A 17,644-nucleotide genomic window follows, 5' to 3' on the forward strand; every position below is an offset into this window, starting at 1 on the left:
TATGATTCGGAACTGGTGAAGTCCAACCAGAGCAGATGAAGTTCCCTGGTTTTTAGCGCTGTGAGAAGGTGGCTCAGCACAGGAACCCGTCTTCCTCCTCCTACCATGGCCTTTACAAGAAGAAAACTTGGAGGGTCTCAGGCTCTGGAGAGAAAAGCAATCCTGCTTGAGGGACAGAATGAATAATGAATCTCTTGTTCCTGTAGTACTGGGAGTGCCCAGAGGCAGCACCGAGAGGCAGCCAACGGACGTGATCTCTGCTGCCAAGAGCCTGCTTTGCTGGGGGCTCGCGCTGGTTTTCAGGGGGCAGCTTTGTGGGGGATGCGGAAGAAGTTACCGGCCAAGTGTGGCTGTCTGGAAGTCCTAGAGGACAGTTTGGGGCAAGATCCAGCGGGAAAAGGAGCGGGAGCAAGAAAAGGGGCAGGAGCAGGCATGGGGTAGAGGAAGGAGAGCTGAGCAAGGGGGAAAATACAAGTGTGGGGAGCTGGTTTTCTTTATCCCCCAGTAACAGGGGCCTGTGGCTTCCTGATGGGATCACTGTAGATCCCACACTTGCTCCAGGCCTTCTGCATCAGTGTTACAACACCTCAAACGACCGACAGCCGTAATCACCCTCCAGTCTAGGGGTGCCCTGAGAGCCATCTCTTCTTTAAACTTTCCCTTGCCTTTGTTTTTTTAATCTTCCCTACCTGGAGCAGGCCATCAGCTTGAAGGCCGTTGGAGAGGGACCAGTTGTCCATGTGTATCCCAGCAAGATCGATTTTGGCGATATCCAAGTTCTGGCAGACGCTTCTCGCACTCTCTACCTCTGCAACCAGAGTGTTATCCCTGCATCCTTCCGGGCAGAGGTGGTAAGTATCTGTGGGGATATTTCCCAACAGAAATGATGGCTCCATAGCAGCCTGGGACTTGATTTTTGTACGTGATGTTTCCATGTTGCTATCTGAGAGAGCAGCAAGGTATTCCACCGCAGCGCAGCACGAGAAGCCCAGCACTGGGGTACCCCTCACTGAGGCAGGGAGTTTTCCTGGATGGTTGAGCAGAAATTGATGCCAGGTCCTTTTCACAAGTTCTGGCTTTACATTGTGGGAGGTGTTTTGCTCTGAGCTGTGTATTTGGAGCTCTGAGATGAAGAGAAGCCCGTAGCCTTTTTTCTCCTGAAAGGAGCACGGGTTTCCCGATCATCTCCCTGCTCTCTCTGCGTCTGTTTCAAGCTCCTCCTGGTGATGGAGACCATTGCTCTGCTGCCAGCTTGCTCCCTGTGAATGTGGCTTTAGAAGGACTGGGGGGTCCAGTGCCCTGTTCGCCCCATCTGTAAAGGGCAATCTGGAAAAAACGAGAGGAAGAGAGAGGAAGCTGGGGCCGTGCCCACAGGGCACAGCTGGCAGGTTTCTTCCTGCTTGTTTCTTCACTGCCCCTCTGTAAACATTCAGAGCTGGATTTCCCGAAGCAGAGAGCGCCAGGACACCTCACTGCGGCTGATGATCAGTGGGAACGGAGTGCTTCAGTCCTGGGGGGCTGTTGGGAAGCACTGCCCAACTCTTGGGGAAAGAAGACTTTGGGCATCAGGATTTTGCTCAACCCGTTTGGCAGAGTTTATCCTTCAGGCTCTCGGCCATATCCCCTGGCTGCGTGGCTGCTGCAGTGGGGTTTGAGCAGTCCTGGCCTTGAGGCTTTGTGCAAACCCGTCTGTGGGGAAGCCAGGAGAGATGCAGCTTGCCTTGGTGTGCTCTCCCTAGGGGAGGCTGGAGGGGAATAAAGCTTTTCCCGAGGATGAGCATCCCTTGGGCTGGGCAAAACAGGGTTAAAGAAGTGGGTCTGTTAAAGGAGGGTGCAATACAAGCTCCAGCATAGTTGCTGTTTCCAGACGCTTGGATTTAGGGAAACGAAGCCTTTATGTATTTACCCTCATGTCTTTAGTCCTTTCTCCTGCACCCCAGAAGAGAGCAGGGTCTGTAGTGTCTGTGCTCACTTAGCGTCTGCCGTGTCTTACAGGCTGGCAAACGCTCGCGCTGCAGGATTGAGCCCAGTAAAGGAGTGATCCCCCCCGAGACCAAGGTGGCTGTGACTGTTATAGTAAACTTGGATGACATTGAACAATTCAAGGACAAGGTGATCGTGTCCATAGAGAACAGCCACAGCTACAATGTCCTGATCCGGGCTTTCGGCATTGGCACCACCATCGTCGTGGACAAACTTGCTCCAGAGCTCAACTTGGGCCCCCACTTCAGGTAAGTTATCTCTCTGCTCCGGGCTCTACTGTGGGCCCAGCAAGGAGGAGTTCTGCTGAAATCCTTGGGGCCGGTTCTCCTCCAGCACTCCAAGTCCTGGCTCGCTGCCACTGAAGCCCCAGGAACTCCTTTAGAAATGTTTTCTGGGCGGTTTTCAAGTTGTTAGATTCCCTCAGAAAGCCACTGAGCCAGACACCAGTTGGGAAATGGTTCCCGACTTGCCCTGGGTCAGAATCCATGTATTTTCTGGCTTGATGGAGTAAAGATTTGGAAGAAAACAGCAGGTTCTGGAAGCCTCCAGCTGGGAAACGTGACGTTCCAAGTAGAAACACAGTACACAGTACTTTTTGCAGTAGCCTTGGTGGCTTCTTCACTGGCTGTGGAGTATGGTCTGGCAGTGGCAGAGAACCTTGGCAGTAGCTTGTTAGCAACTCCTTGACTAAATTACCAGCGCTGTTTGGTTTCCCTTCTGCCCCAGGGAGTCCGGGAGGAGCAGCAGAATTTGTCTTTGCCCTGTATCATCTCTGAGCTTGCTGTCTCTCTCCTCTCCCCTGCCAGGCTGCTCTCTATCAGATGTAGATACTCTTTCCTCCCTTGTCCTGCCTGTTTTCCTTTCTGTCTCTTCCGCCAGCTGCCACAGCACGGAGCAGCCATGGTGGCTGCAGGACCGGCCCTGAATGGAGGAGAAGTCTCCTGAGGTTGGGTGGGTTGGTCTGTGCAAACAGACCGGCTGCTGGATGCTGATGAACTTAGGGGCAGCCAGGGTCTGGCTCTTGGTGTAACTTTGAGCTGGGTCAGTGGTTTTGGAGGTGGATTTGTTGCTGGGTGAGTGGTCAGATAAGGCCAGCGGGGCACTGAAGCCAGGTGGGTGCTGGGAAGAGGCAGTTCCTGAGCCATTTTCCATCTCTGCTTCTCTTCTAGCCTACGTCCCTGTTGTTACCGCTTCAAGATAACGAACGCAGGACGACGCATCCATCGGCTCTATTGGAGAATGGAAGGTTCCCCCCCATCTCCCCGTCGTGATTGTCTCCCTGCCATCCAAACCAAGGGCAAAGGTTCCTCCAAGACCTCCAGACCTGCCAGTCCCGTGTTTAAGATTCAACCCCTGACAGTGGAGCTGATGCCAGGCCAGACTGTGGAGATGACTCTGGAAGGCTCCTCCAGCACTCCTCAGGTGAGGTTCCCCCCCGGGTGCTGAGCTTTCCCCATCGCATCACCTCCACTGGGGCTTCTCCTGCATCCCCTTGACTTCTCCCTGGGAAGATGAACAAGTGCGTTCAAGAAAATATCTCAACGCCCCGAGTGACCATGTCAGCACCAGTTGCACTCCTTGCTGGCCACCATCAGTTCCCAAGGGGTTTTTTTGGGGTGTTTCTATAGCTACCATCAAGCCAACTTGCCCATACCAAAATAGGGGCTGAAGGAACAGGGGCAAACAGTGGGTTACAGGGAAGGAAGGGCAGAGAAAATAAGTTAGGCTTAGCCTAGGAGCAGAGGCAGGGAGTGGATTGAGAAACCGCGAGGTAATTTCTCTGGGGGAAGCAGGGAGTAAAACAAAGGCCCTGGGAAGGGAGGGGAGCGTCTGGGAGCAGCGTTTTTTTTCCCTCTGCAGACAAACATGGCCAGAGGGCTTGCTTAGAGCCCAGTCCTGGAGGAGAAAAACGAGCCCAGCGCAGCAGCCAGAATGGTGGGAGTGATGTTCTCCATGGGGGAAGCTGCTCCCAGGGATCATTAGAATTGACAGTTTCACTTGTATCAGTATTCCCAGAACAGCTCACCCCAGGCTCTTGGCCGGCCCCGTGTCCCAAGGGCGATCAGGTCCGGCAGCGCCCTTGGATGGCAGCTCAGAGCGGGGGTAGCTCAGCGGAATCGCTGTGTCGTCTTCTTCCTGGCCCCTTCTTTCCAGGGGAAGCTCTGCAGAGGAGCTGCCAGCTAAGCCTGGGGCGCATTCCCTTGCTCCAGGCCCACTGGGCACAGATGTTTAGGCGAAGGTGGAATAAATCTGCATGAAGCTCCTGCTGTGTTTTGAAAGGTGTTTTGAAAGGGTTGCCTCGGCGGAGGCTCCAAGATGTGATTCCCGGCTCAGTTGGTTGCGGTGGGACTGTCCCCGTGCAGTTGTGAGTCCCGAGGTTTTGCTGAGGTGGAGAAAAAGGTCCAAGAAAGAAACTAAAATGCTTAGGGCATTGGAGAGGGTGTCTTGCTTGGAAATCTTGAGAAGGGCACTGGGAAGCCCTGTGAAGGGCACCTGTGAGGCAAGAGCATGGGGAGCAGATGTAGCTTTGGGTCTTGAGAAGTTGGTACTCTTGAGGTTGGTCAGAAGCCCAACTCCCTGCGGTGCACGTACAACCCAAGAGTTGTGAAGGCTGTAGGCTCCCGAGAGGAGTTGGCTTGTGGAGCTGTACCAGAGGGGGAAGAGTGCAGAGAAGGGCAACCAGGCTAGTGAAGGGGCTGGAGGGCAAATCATACGAGGAACAGCTGAGGGAGCTGGGGATGTTTAGCCTGGAGAAGAGGAGGCTGAGGGGAGACCTTATCACCACCTACAACTACCTGAAGGGAGGTTGTAGAGAGGTGTGCGATGGTCTCTTCAGCCAGGTGACAGAAGATAGAACAAGGGGAAATGACATGAAGCTGTGCCAGGGCAGGTTTAGATTGGATATTAGAAAAAATTTTTTTACTGAAAGAGTTGTCAGGGCCTGCAACAGGCTGCCCAGGGAGGTGGTTGAGTCACCATCCCTGGATGTGTTCAAAAAAAGGGTAGATGAGGTACTTAGGGATATGGTTTAGCATAGGATGGGAATGGTTGGACTCGATGATCTTCAAAGGTCTCTTCCAACCTTGAGATTCTTGTGATTCTTGTGAAGAGTGGAGGGGGAGGAACCTGGGGAAGTAGAACCATGAGAAATCAAGGGAATGGGTTACCCAGCAAGGCTGTGTAAGCCCCTGGATCCCTGGCAGGGTTCAAGGCCAGGTTGGATGGGGCTTTGGCCTGCCTGGTCTAGGGAGGGTGTCCCTGCCCATGGCAGCGGCTTGGACCTAGATGATGTTTTTCAGCATGATGATCATGCTGAGCAGCAGGGCACATCGTGGCGATAACAGTTTGCGGGAGGGGGGGGATTATTCCAGTTCCACCTGACTTTGTGGGTGCCTTTTGTGGACGTTGGGGTGTAGCACTAAGGATTTTGGGAGAGCAGAATAAGTAGGATGGAGCATGAAGAGAGGACTAGCAAGGAGACCAGTGACTGTAGCTTTATGGCAGTGTAATAGTTGTGGAGGGTTGATGGCCAAGATCCCATGGCATGGGTTTATCCAGGCTATCAAATTCCTTCTGTGTCCACGGCTTGCAAATTCCATGGTGTTTTCTGGGCTCCCTGCTGGCACTTGGTGGGTGACGTGTGACTCTTGCCCACAGGTAGTGAAGGAGCGGCTGGTGTGTCATGCCATCGTGGGGAACCAGTTTGGGAAGAGACGGATAATGCAAGTGGCTGTCACGTGCGAGTTCATTGCTCCCACCCTGCAAGTGTCGCCCAGAGCAATGTCTTTCCGGGTGGAGAAGGTAGGTCTCTGGGTTGGGTCCTGGTGTTTAGTAGCATGGCTGAGGACTGAAAGCCCACGGAGGGGTGTGATGGCCTTCAGGGAAGGAAGTTAAACATCTTCTCCAAGTCCTCAGGGCTTTGCCATTGGTTTGAGCAGGACCAAGCTATTGCCATCAACACTGAGATCATCATTTCTCCCCTGTGGGGTTGGGTCCATCTCTCCAGCTCTATTTTGCCTGTGTTGAGCTGGAGGCAGAATCGAGCTGCTGAGCCCATGGCCAGGTGTGTGGGACCCACAAGAACAGCATGGGCCTCTCACAGCCATCCTCCTGTGTAGGGACTGGGGCGGGAGAGCAGGTCGCTGTGGCCGAGCGATGCCAAGCGCCCTCCTCACCCCCCAACCCCCCCCGTGAGGTGGTCTGTGAGCAAAGCGACCGTGTTTTTAGAGATGGGACTGCTTAACTTCACCGAAGGGCGGTGAGTCACCCCCCTCCCTGTTTTTTCCCCTTGTCTTTAGCAACCCAGCGATGTCCTGAGCCTTCAGTACAAGCCTCTCTCTTTAAAAAACACCTCCTCCCTGCCGCTCAGCATCGTCCTGATGGTAGAGCAACCCTTCTGGGTCTGCAGTGCGTCCCAGCAGCCCCTGCCAGACCAGGTGAGCAGCCCCAGACCTTCCCGCTGGTGGGGTTTGAAGAGGGAGGGGGGTGGGGGTGCGTTTCCGTTGGGAAGCCCTCCAGGAGAGGTGGTTATTCCTTTGAATTGGCAGTCAGTTGGCATGAACAGCATCAGGTTTGAAAAGGAGAGAAAAGACCACCTCAAATGGGGAAATACCTCCTGGCTCTAAGACAACTCGGAGCAGGAACCTAGGTGTGGGCCAACCGTGAGGTGAAGGTGTCTCTTGGAAGCCCTCCTTGGGTGACCTGAAGAGCTGCTTGCTCTCTTTGGGGGCAGCTCTGCCCTTGGGAAGGCCGAGGCGCTTGTCACCTGCGCTGCTGGCAGTGGGAGGTGTCAGACATGGGCTCTGCTAGAGACATGTTGGAAGCATGGCCACCGTTGCCATGCAGGTGATGAGCCCTCTCCAGGCTGAGGGCACAGTGCCCTAGGGCTCATGTTGAGTGTGAAGACAAAGGGGTTCCTCTAGAGTCAGGGCACGCCAGGATTTATTTCCCTCTTGCATTATGGGTGCAGAGCACAAGGGGGTGAGCCTGAGAGTCTCAGAGAAGAAAGTTGTGCTGCACGGTCAGGGGCACGTTGTAAAGAAAACGAAGGCTGAAGCAAGAAGCCCACGTTGGGGTTGCACTTTGAACACTGAGGCGTTTTGTGCCACCAGACCTCGGAACTTCATCACACCAGTGGTTAATACTCGTCATCTTCTTGCAGCCCATAAAGCTGGGGACCGGGAAGGAACTTAATCTCTCCATCGGGTTTAACCCTGCTTTTGAAGAGGGTTGGAATAGTTGGGAAGCAGAGAAAACTCTGAAGATACAGTTTCCTGAGCACCCTCACGAGGAGCAAGTCACCATTCGGGGAGAAGTCTTCTTCCCAAATCTCCATATCCAGACCACAACCTTGGACTTTGGCTGCGTCTTGAATGACACTGAACACCAGCGCCACATCCAGATGACCAACTGCAGCCCGCTGCCCGTCCAGTACCACTGGCTGTTCCTGATGGACGACTCCACAAGCCACCTGAGGTACGTGCACCTCTCCTTGAAGCTCTTCGTCCGCTGTCCCGTTTGTCCTTTGCAAAGCCTGAGATGGTTTGTGTAGCATCCGACAAATCCCTTTCACTTTCCCTTGTGGAAAAAGCACCTCCCAGCTTCAGGCAGGGAAGGTGCCCAGGGAGTGGGGCTTCTCCACAGCTTGAGGTGGGGATTTCCACGGCTTGAGGCAAGTGCCACCTTGAACTGAGTTCTCATGTGTTCTGCTGCCCATGGCATTCACACAGCGGCTGTTGCGTGTGTTCCGGCGCTCGTTGTGTGTTGTGTGTTCCGGCGGGTTCTGCTGCGGCTTTGGGTGCAGCAGTAGGTGTCAGTAGGAGGACTTGTCCCCACGTCCCTGGGCACCAGGGCCACCCAGTACTGGCCTGTGCTTTCCAAGCCCAAGAGCAATCTCTCAGTTGAGCTGTAGCGCATCTCTAAAGGCGTTTTCGAGCGGTTCTTCCCGCTGTGGCCTCTCTTGCATAGGTCAGAAGTTGACTCCGGGCAGTTTTAATTGCAGCCTCTGCTCCAAAGGGTTTGGCATTGCCCCTTTGCTGGCTCGTTAGCGCTGCGGCCATTTAGGACAGCTCCCTTTTCTGCTCCACATGTTAATTTAGTGGTAATGTGCTCTCTCAGGGTCCCTCAGGAGACACCATGTGATCCTTGTGGCAGAGCTGGAAATGAAGACGGTCTCCAAGCTATTAACACCTCACATTGCTCACTAAGAGCCCGGCAGAAGGGCAGCATGTCAGATCTATTTTTCTGGTCCACGTTAAGCACTGTTGGTATTGTAAATTATCAGATGAAACTAACGGGGTCTGACATGGAGGGAATCAACCGTCAGGGCTGGTGACGGTGAGATGGACAGAATGGTGGCCAGACTGGTGTGTGGCTGGAGAGTCTCCAGGCGCTCCCGGTGCGTGTGTCCCATTGGCACAGGCACCTCCCTTCTCACCCAGAAGAAGTCAGGCTGCCCGAAGGCAGCTGAGGTACCTGGGTGTCCCGTGCAGTGCTGGGCTCTGTCCAGTTGAGGCACAGCAGGCTGGAGGCTCCAACCCATCCCAGCCCCGGCTCCATTCCAGCTCTGGCTCCATCCTGCCTTGTTACACGTACAAAAAACCACCAGCGTCGCTGCTTGCTCGTACCGACCCGCGGCTGTGGGTCACTCTTGGGGAGATGTTCTGCATCTATGTCTGGCTGAGCCACAGAACTTCTTGCTGTGGCTCTGCAGGTGGGGAAGGCAGGGTCTGGGGTGGCAGGTGCTTTTGGGAGGGTGCTGCTGGGTCTGTACCAGCCCATGGCTGCCTGGCTCTGTCCCTTTGCCCTCCAGTCTGGGCTTGTTGCAGGGTTCGTGTGTGTCTCCCTTTGCTGCCACGCTCCCCACCCCGGTGAGGTGTTCACCCCTGTCCCCATCTGCTGCTCCTTGCACCCGGCTGCCGGCACCGCCGCTATACTGGCATCGTCCCCAAGCACTGACCTGCTCTGACCGGCTTATGGAGCTGCTGAGCTCCCAGCTTGGTGCCAGATCCTGCCAAGGAGCTGCTCCTGCTGCCCTCCCTCCTTCCCACTGCAGCTCCACCATCAAAGCTTTGTTGTTTTCCAGGTTAACTCCTCCAACACCAACTTCTTTCACAAAAGCCAAACCACCAAAGGAGGAGGGAGCTCAGCTGGAGTGCCCAGCACCTTCAGAGAGCATCCTCGGGAATGGGAGTGTGGAGGAACCACTTGAAGCCCTGGCAGGGGTGGGGGATTCTGTCCCACAGCCACCAGATGCAGATGACACCCTGGAAACAGAGGTAGGTGATTTTCTACACCTCCCACCAGCGTTGCCTCCCCCAGCTTACTGCAGAGGGCCCGTGCTCATGCCACCCTTCCTTCTGCTGCCCGGAGAGTGGGCTTGGCAGCAGGGCCAGCGGCTGGATGCAGGCCTGTGGGGAGGGAGAAGTTGGAATCCCAGAAGCCTTTGGGTTGGGAGGGTCTCTAAAGATCAAATCCCACCCTCTGTCATGGGCAGGGACAGCCTTGCTGGCCCAGGCTGCCCAAAGCCCCATCCAACCTGGCCTTGAACCCTGCCAGGGATGGGACTTCCACAGCCCCTTGGGCACCCTGTGCCAGGGCCTCCCCACCCTCAGAGTAACGCACGCACATGTAACCTCTGTGGGACACCACAGGCCTAGGAAAGTGCTGTCAGGATCTTTGGGAACACGTGCTAGGTGAAGCTTTGCTGGGTTTGGAAACATAGAGACCACAAAAAGCATGGAAAGATGAGAAGACTCTGCCCTCCCCAGTACCTTATCTCCTGGGGAGATGCCCCATAAATCTTTGTAGTAGATTCTGCTGAGGCCAAGGCCATAGCACAAAGCATGTCTTCACCTCTTAAACTTCCAGAGCAACCACAAAGCCCTCATCTATAAGCAGGGGGTTAGAAGCCCAGGGCCAAGGTTCCTTTTGGACAGTGGCTTCTCTGAGGTTAAACACCAGCTCCTCACTGCTGGAAGATAGGAACCCATCTCGGCTGCCTTCTTCAGGAAGGTGCCTGTGGAAAAGAGTCCCCCAGCTGAGCTCCTCAGCTGATGAGTGCAGGAGAGGAAACAAAGCACCACCCAGAACAGGAGAGTTGCGCCGAGCGCTTCCCAAGTCCTTATTTTCCTGTTGGTGGAGTTTTGCTTGCAGCTGTACTCCTGGTTTGTCACAGAGAAGCTGCCCTGTCCCAGGCATCAGGCTTCTGGCATGTTCCTCGGGCAGCAGCGAACAGGCCCAGGCTGGCACCAGGCTGCACAATGGAACCCTTGGGGTCTCTGCCAGCCCTGAGCGCCTGGTGTACCCCGCTTCCTCCTGCAAGCTGGCGTGTAGGATGTACAGTTGGAGCCCGTGTCTCATCTGCGGGTGGGCTTGGACCCATGCTCAAGCATTGGCAGGGACATACCTGTACTTGGCTTGCGCCCAGGTCCCATCTCAGCTGCTTCCTGGCTTGATGAGGTGGTCGAGCCACGAGCGGAGTGGTCTGGCTCAGCCCCACCAGCTGCTTACTGCAGCCCATGGCACTTGTTTTCCAGCCTCTACCAGAGGGTGCTGCGGAGCAAGAGGGTGCTGCAGAGCCAGAGGGTGCTGCGGAGCCAGACAGCACTGTGGAGTCTCAGAGCTCTGTGACCATCAAGCAGCTGAGGTCATCTGTCGGTCTGGAGCTCCCCACTATGGAGGTGGACGAGGTGAGTGGGAACCTGTCTCGCTTCCGTGGTCACACTGGTGGCCCTAAGGACGTGCGCTGATGTTCCTCTGGAGGCAGTGGGAGGCCCGTTCTGCAGCAGAGAGAGCTTCTGGCTGCCAAGAGACCTCCCAAATTACTCTAACGTGGAGTATTAATTAACACATTCATTACTGAGTATGGGAGAAGATTTTCCCCATGGTCTTCCCACTTTTAAGCAGGGTGGCTGCAGGATGAGACTGGGTTTGAGGAAGAGGCCCTCCAGCCATGTCTGTCCTTTGCTCCAGGCAGTGGCTCCCTCCTCTCCTGCACCCATTTCCACAGCTGATGTCTCAGTGTCTCTTCCCCTTCCTCCAGGTTTTCCACATCCTGCCGCTGTACGGCGTGCTGCAGCCGGGCGAGAGCGAGCGGGTCAGGGTCACCTTCTCTGGCCATGCAGACATCATTGCCCGCGTCACGGCGCTGTGCCGCGTGGAGGGAGGCCCGACCTATGAGGTTGCGCTGCGTGGGGAGGCCTCGCTCATCCACTACCTCCTGGACAGCACGGAGATGGACTGCGGGCTGCAGGTACCAGGCGCTTCTCTTGGCAGGAATCCTTGAGACCATCCCTGGCAGGTGGCTGCCCACCGAGGTCCAGGACTCTCACTGGCTTCTTTGGTTGTTTGGCTTGGAGGTGCAGCTTTGGGGTAACAGGTCCTGTGTCCAAGCTGGTTTTAATGGTCATCTCCATTGCCCTTCCTGAAGCTGGGAATCCCTCCTCTTCAATGAACTCTGGCTCCCAGGGCAGGTGGTGATCTCCAGGGAGATGTGCCCTGAGACATCCATCTGCAGATCCGCTCCCAGATCCTGGGGTCCAAGGAGATGGTCTCTTTCAGTGCTCTCCATAGACCAACAAAAGGAAGCAGGAACAACGTTACCATGGGCTTCAGTCACCGTGTGAGAGAATGTCCCAGAACAATCCCCATTTTACCTCTTTTCAGTCAGCCCCCCCAACATTGCCAGCTGTTGGCCCTGTACGTCTTGCCCCGTGTCCTTGGTTTGCTGTCCCTGGAAGCTCTGCAAATCCCTTTCCTTCTGAAATGCCTCCTTAGTGCCTCTCTGTCAGTGCCAGCAGAATCCAGGCATCCCAGCACGTACATGGCTCCCTCGTAAAGACAAGTGATGCCCTACAAGTGGGTCAAGGGATGGTGACTGAGAGCACGGTGGGCTGGCCATGCTGGATGGGGCGGTTGCCTTGATCTGTCCTGAATTTCCTTGGAGCCTTTGCAGAGGCTCTGCTCCATCCAGGGCTCCATCCAGGGCTCCATCAATTTGAGAAGTGGGGGAAGTCCGAGGGAACTAAGCTCACTGGAGATGGATCAGAGACTGAATAGGGGCTCGGCCAAGAAGGTCCTTGGCACTAGTTAAGGCTTGCTGTCCAGACCACTGAGCACCCCCAGCTCAAGGGGGCTGGTAACAGAAGAAGCTTCCTGGTGGGAGCCATGGTCCTCCTTTGTGTTTCAGCTGGCTGTCAGATGACGCCTTAAAGTGCTGAGGACTTGTATCTTAAAATCCTAGAACAGTTTGGGTTGGAAGGGACCTTAGAGGTCATCTTGTCCACCTTCACTGAGCAGGGACATCTTCCACTAGGTCAGGTTGCTCAGAGCCTCATCCAGCCTGACCAGATGTTTCCAGCAGTGGGGCATCCCCCAGTTTATTACTGAGCTTTTTGTGGTGGTTGCTGCACCTCTGCGCGCTGCCATAAATACCTGCGTGGGTTCCTCAGGTTGGCCTGGGAGAGTCAGGTGCCCGTCCCTCCTCTTCCTCTGCCTCTCTCCTGCGTTGTGTCCATCGGCTGTCATCCCAGTGTCAGCAGGAGGAGATTGCCAACATCCAGATGTGTGTCCTCAGTTTCCCGCCCCTCTGTCTTCTCTCCAGCTGTTTACCGAAGTCACCAAATCAGAGGTCACCCTGCGGAACAGCGGGAAGATGGGATTCACCTACGTGGTGCTGAGCCCCAGCACGGCCACCGCGGACAGTCCTCAGCCTGGCGTGCCCCTGGTCCTGCCCAGCACCGTGAGTAGCACGAGGGGTTGACGCTGGCTCCACATCAGGCTGCCCAGGAGGGGGTTATAGGGGAGGAACAAAAGGTTGGGCAAGCAGAGTCCTAGTTGTACCAGGTGAAGTTGTGCTGGTAGCGGCACTGGAGCGGGATGGTGCAAGGTCTCCTGAGCGTCTCCTTCCCCTCAGCGTTGGGTGGTGGGACAGGACTTCCTCCAGGTCCCTGCCTGCCTCCTGTCAGCACTAAGGACGTAAATAGTCCCACTCTTGGGCACGCAGCTCCTGTGTCGGAACTCGCGCCGGCCCCTCGCTCCTCCAGCTCGTAGCATCCCCTGTCCCAGTGCCTGGGTTCTGCCTGGATCCCTCAGCTGAAGCAGCATTCCTATCCGTGTCCCTCCTGGCAATGGGAAGAGGAGGCCAAATGGCTTTCACATGTCCTCGTGCCAGTCTCCTGCAAGGGGTGACACTGCTCCAGAGGACACGGCTCTGCTTGGCCCTGGGCAGTTGCTGCTGTGCAAGCAGCTTGGCAGGACTTGCTTTTGCAGATGCCGTGTTGGGAGCTGGAGTCCGGGGCTCCGGGGACCAAGAGGCAGGATGTGTCCTGCTCAGCAGCTTCTCCCTGCGGCGTGGGGGGGAGCAGGGAGCTGAAGGTCCAGCCCAGTGAGCTGAGAAGAGCTGTGGCTGTGCCCTGTCCCCTGAGCAGTGTTGCCACCTGTTTGTATTGGCTCTCAACCTGCTTGGCATGAGCCCAACTCCAGGCTCAGACAGCTCTTCTCTAGGAGCCCAGTGAGGAGGGGATTTGTGGGGAACCCCTTCATCCCTGGAGCTCGTCCGAGCCTCTGCCTCTGCTTTTCCAGGGGTGTAAGTTTGCAGGTCACTGTGAGTCTAGATAGTGCCATGCACCCTCGGTGTAACCACCCAGGCAGGAGCTGTTGGTTGGGCTCATGAGTAAGAGGTCAGGCTCTTGGACACCAGCCTGGGAGCCACTGCAGTGCCGTGACAGGAGCTGCTGGCCCTGCTGAGAGTTTGGGCACGCCACTCCTCCTCCACAGCAGCTGGCAGAAGGGCTTTTCTTTGCTGCTTGGGTCTGGCAGAGGGTGGGCAGTGTTGGCAGGAGGACAAACCACAGCCCGGTGTAGGAGACTTGAGCTTTTGGATGCAGGGAAGCTGGAAGGCGATGTGTTGTGTGAGAACCTGCAACGTGCCTTCTCATCTCAGCTTACCGGTGGTCTGAGCCACCCCTCTGCCAAGCCCTCTGGTTGAATTCCCCTCCTCTTCTTCCACACCTCCAGGGTTACATTGGACCTGGCAGAGAGCAAGTGCTCACTGTCTATCACCTGCCGGGAGTGCCTGGAGTCTTCTGCAGGACCTTCCAGATCCAAGTGGGTCACCTGGAGCCAGAAGAGATCAGGCTGAAAGGAGAGGGGAATTTTCCCAGGATTTATTTGGACCTTCCTAGGAGAATCAAAGGTGAGCACTGTCTGACTGCTTCTCGGGGAGGTCCCCTGGGGGTCTTTTTCTGCCCCCCTGTGTCATCATGCTCATAGGGCAGTTCACACCCACCTCCACCAAGCCTGGAGGTTTCAGGGCTGTTGTTCTTCTGGTTGCTTTCTAGAAGCACATGGGCTTTGCTCCAGAGAGCCATCCTGGCCAGTGTCATCTGTTGGTGGCCTGGATAAAGGGGACAGCTAGAAAGCAGTGTTGGGGAAAGCTGTAATGTGGGCTGGCAGGGATTTGGGCAGGGGTGGGGGGGATGAGATGCTCCCTTGTGTGGAGGAAGATGGGTGGGAGAGAACATAGAAGAAAAGCAGCATCCTCTTTCCATGCGTTGCTGGAGGAATGTGTTTGTGGGAAGGGCCAACGCTGGGGGTGTGGAGCTTCCCAGCTTTAACGGGGACGCCGCTGCGCCCACACTTCTATTTGTGGCTGTTTTCTTCCTTCAGGAAATGAGAACTATGAGCACATCCTCAAAGAGGCAATAGAAAAGCTTGGAGGAGACAGCCAGAGAGACGACGCGGTGGTTGTCGGGGAGGCCACGGCCAGCAAGCCACCCATGGACGACTCTGGCACTGTGGTGAGACCGGCTGCTGCCCTGTTTGGCAGGGGCCACCCTCTCTCTGTGTCACTTGTCCCCCTTGCACGCTGCAGCTGGCTCCCCTGGGCTGGCCACAAACATGGGGCTCCTCTGGTAGTGGTCCTTCCCGTGGGTGCCTGAGCTTCCTGAGTGCCCGAGGGGGAGGTCCTGAAGACTGTGCTCAAGCAACTGAGATGTGTCTCCAAGAGCTGTCAGCGCTGATGTGGTTCCCTCATGGAGAGAGCTTTTGTCTGAGCTGCCCTGGCAGCGGCTGGGGACAGGCAGCTACTTGGAGCTCTGGCAGGTCCTTGACTTGTTTGGTCAGATAAGCTTGCATAAGGGTGGCTGAGCAGGCGAAGGTGCTGGAGTTCATCTCCCTTCAGATATGGTCCTGGCAGATTCTGAGCAGCTGGACAGAAGGACCCCATCATAGACTGTATTGGCCAGGACATCCAGAGGCCATCTACCCCCTGCAGCGAGTAGGGACACCTTTAAGTAAATCAGGTTGCTCAAAGCTTCATCCTTGAATGTCTTCAGGCATGAAGCCTCCACCACCTCCTTGGGCAAGCTGTGCCAGGGTCTCACCACCCTCAGAGTGAAGGACTTGTTCCTGCTTCTTACCAAGAGCAGGGTGGGATTAACTTCCCTTTGCTAACCAGCCACTGTCTTTGTTTTCCTCAGCTGGACGTTGGGGTGCAGATGGAGATGGAGAACATGCTGATAGAGCAGCACGCCCTGGAGCAGCAGAAAGCTCTCTCCTCCGGTTCCCTGGAGGACGCTGCCTTTGACCAGTGTGCTCGTCGGAGGCTTCTCAAGTTAGTAGGGCCCCTGTGCTCTGATGGTAGCGCACAGTGGTGCGCCCCTGCTCCTGGGAGCTCCTTGTCTCTGGGAATAGCTGGGGACTTGAGAAGGGGGTTGATCCTGACAGTTTGGACGTGCTACCAGTGAGCAGCCTGAGGACTTTTTTCCAGTGGCTTTTCACAGCAGAGGAGTTGTGCCCAGTGTCTGTTTAAACTCATTTTATTCTAAGAACCTGTTAGTAGCTGATAAAAGCTTGGACCTGGGTGCCCCGTGACGTACCAAAGTCTTCTTAGCAGAAGATCAGACCTTGGGCTTCATGGGCTGGAGTTTCTCCAGCAGTGACTACAGAAGCACCTGCTTTGTTTGCATCCTCCTCCACCTTAAGGACTGTCCTTGCTTCTCCTTCCAGAGTGGAGCTGCCCGAGTACATCCTGGACTTTGGCCACGTCGTTCTTGGTGACATCCACACGCACGTCGTGAAGATCACCAACCCCGGGCAGCTCCCCGCGTCCTTCTGCGCCGACGGACGGGCTCTGTGTGGCACCGGTAACCCATGCTGGAGAGACTTCCCGCGGGCTTGAAGGACCTGTCTCTGACAGATGAGCTGGGGCCACGGGGAAGGGTTTTGAGTGCTCTTTTGCATCGTTTTCTCTTCCTTCCTCCCCCTGCTCGGTGCTCTGCAGCCAGAACTCTCCTGGCCCGCAGTGTGCAGCCACCTGGGCTGCCCTGACGCTTCATTGCGGGGGCTCCGTGGGCTGATCACCTTGGTCACCTCTCAGCATCTTCTGCTCTTGGCTACCAGGAGCATCTCCTGAGTGTCTTTGTGCGCTCCATGAGCTTGTGTTGGGAGCAGACGGGACCCTTGGTGCTTTGGAAGTGCTTTGTTTAGAGTTCGTAATGGCACAGTGCTGCTTTAGCCTCTCTTGAGACAACAGCCTCTGAGGTCAAAACAGGCTTTCAAAACAGGTCCTTGAGGACCATCAGATGGTGACTTGCTGCATGTGAAGGGTGGTCAGGTGTCTCCTCTAAATTGTCTTCCAAGCAGCACCACAGCACAGGGGAATCTTCCCTGGAAGTTCTTTGGAGAGATCTGCGCATCCTTCCTGGGGGCCTGGTGAAGGAATTGCTGGTGCTCCTCAGCTGATGGGTTTCCGTTTTACCCTGCGGGTCTTGAATTCAGGCTGTGAAATTCCTTTCCCTTTGAGCGGTGACAAGAGAGAAGGAGTGGCTGTCTTCTCTGGAGACACAAAGGGTCCTTCTGCCTGACAGTCCTGTGGACACCCATACGGTCTGAACATACTTGTGACCAATTTCACGATGCTGGTGTATCTCAGCTGCTTTATTTTCACCCTTTCAAGGTTTCAGTGTGGATCTGGGCTGCGTGAAGAACCTGCCCTTCTGTGAGACAGAGACCTTTGAAGTGCGCTTTGACCCGCAGAGTGCCAACCTGCCGGTGGGAGAAGTGAATGTTGTCCTGCCCATCAAGGTACTGTATCCTTCCTCACCTCCCTGTGCCAGCACGGCCTTTTGAGGCAGCTGTCAGGTTGGGGACAGCAGCAGATGTTGCCTGGACCTTCAGCTGGATGCTCTGCCCCTCACTAGGCAGAAGAAGGCCCCACATTTCCCATCCGCCTCCGTGCCAGTGTGGCTGAGCCATCCATCTGCGTCTCCAGGGACAGACTGGAGTTTGCTGCTGTCCAGTGTGGACAGTGTCAGGAAGAAACCATCAAGCCCCACAACCAACTCCAGGTCCCCTGTTCCATCACCATGAATGAGCCTGTTGTGAAGGGGAGGAAGAGACGACGCGGGACACGTAACTTCTCGGTTGGGTTTTCTGTGCCTCTCGTGCCTTTTCTGCCGCTGTGGGTGCCTCACCGCGTGGGGACGGCTCGTGGGAGGGAGACTGGAGGGTATGCAGCAAGGCTGGTTCACCTGGACTTGTTGAGCAGCTGATGTTTCACTTCTCTGCCACCTTCACCCATTCGTCCTCCTCCAAGGACGGTGCCTGCCCGTCTGCCTGCCCTGCCCACAGGTTTTCCCTCCAGTCCTAGGCTGCAGTG

At 55.8% G+C, this 17,644-nt stretch overlaps 3 protein-coding genes across 3 annotated transcripts in view; 2 read left to right on the forward strand and 1 right to left on the reverse strand.

Moving 5' to 3' along the window:
• LOC311195299 (nischarin-like) overlaps positions 1-17,644 on the forward strand; it is a gene marked incomplete at both ends in the record, with an annotated part of 539,550 nt that overhangs the window by 260,267 nt on the left and 261,639 nt on the right.
• The window catches only part of LOC311195133 (nischarin-like), a gene marked incomplete at its 5' end in the record, with an annotated part of 179,710 nt that overhangs the window by 76,313 nt on the left and 85,753 nt on the right, over positions 1-17,644 (reverse strand). The window lies entirely within an intron of this gene.
• LOC311195288 (hydrocephalus-inducing protein homolog) overlaps positions 1-17,644 on the forward strand; it is a gene marked incomplete at both ends in the record, with an annotated part of 38,432 nt that overhangs the window by 19,165 nt on the left and 1,623 nt on the right. The window contains 14 exons of the mRNA XM_084268670.1: positions 699-851; positions 1,996-2,231; positions 3,153-3,405; positions 5,641-5,784; positions 6,282-6,419; positions 7,145-7,498; positions 11,027-11,236; positions 12,587-12,724; positions 14,002-14,179; positions 14,653-14,783; positions 15,465-15,598; positions 15,994-16,130; positions 16,943-17,070; positions 17,187-17,408. Coding sequence (XP_084124796.1) covers positions 699-851; positions 1,996-2,231; positions 3,153-3,405; positions 5,641-5,784; positions 6,282-6,419; positions 7,145-7,498; positions 11,027-11,236; positions 12,587-12,724; positions 14,002-14,179; positions 14,653-14,783; positions 15,465-15,598; positions 15,994-16,130; positions 16,943-17,070; positions 17,187-17,408 — 2,556 coding nt within the window. The remainder of the gene's footprint in view (positions 1-698; positions 852-1,995; positions 2,232-3,152; positions 3,406-5,640; positions 5,785-6,281; positions 6,420-7,144; positions 7,499-11,026; positions 11,237-12,586; positions 12,725-14,001; positions 14,180-14,652; positions 14,784-15,464; positions 15,599-15,993; positions 16,131-16,942; positions 17,071-17,186; positions 17,409-17,644) is intronic.

Source organism: Gallinula chloropus, assembly GCF_964237585.1.
Source record: "Gallinula chloropus genome assembly, chromosome: 10".
NCBI classification, from domain to species: Eukaryota; Metazoa; Chordata; class Aves; order Gruiformes; family Rallidae; genus Gallinula; species Gallinula chloropus.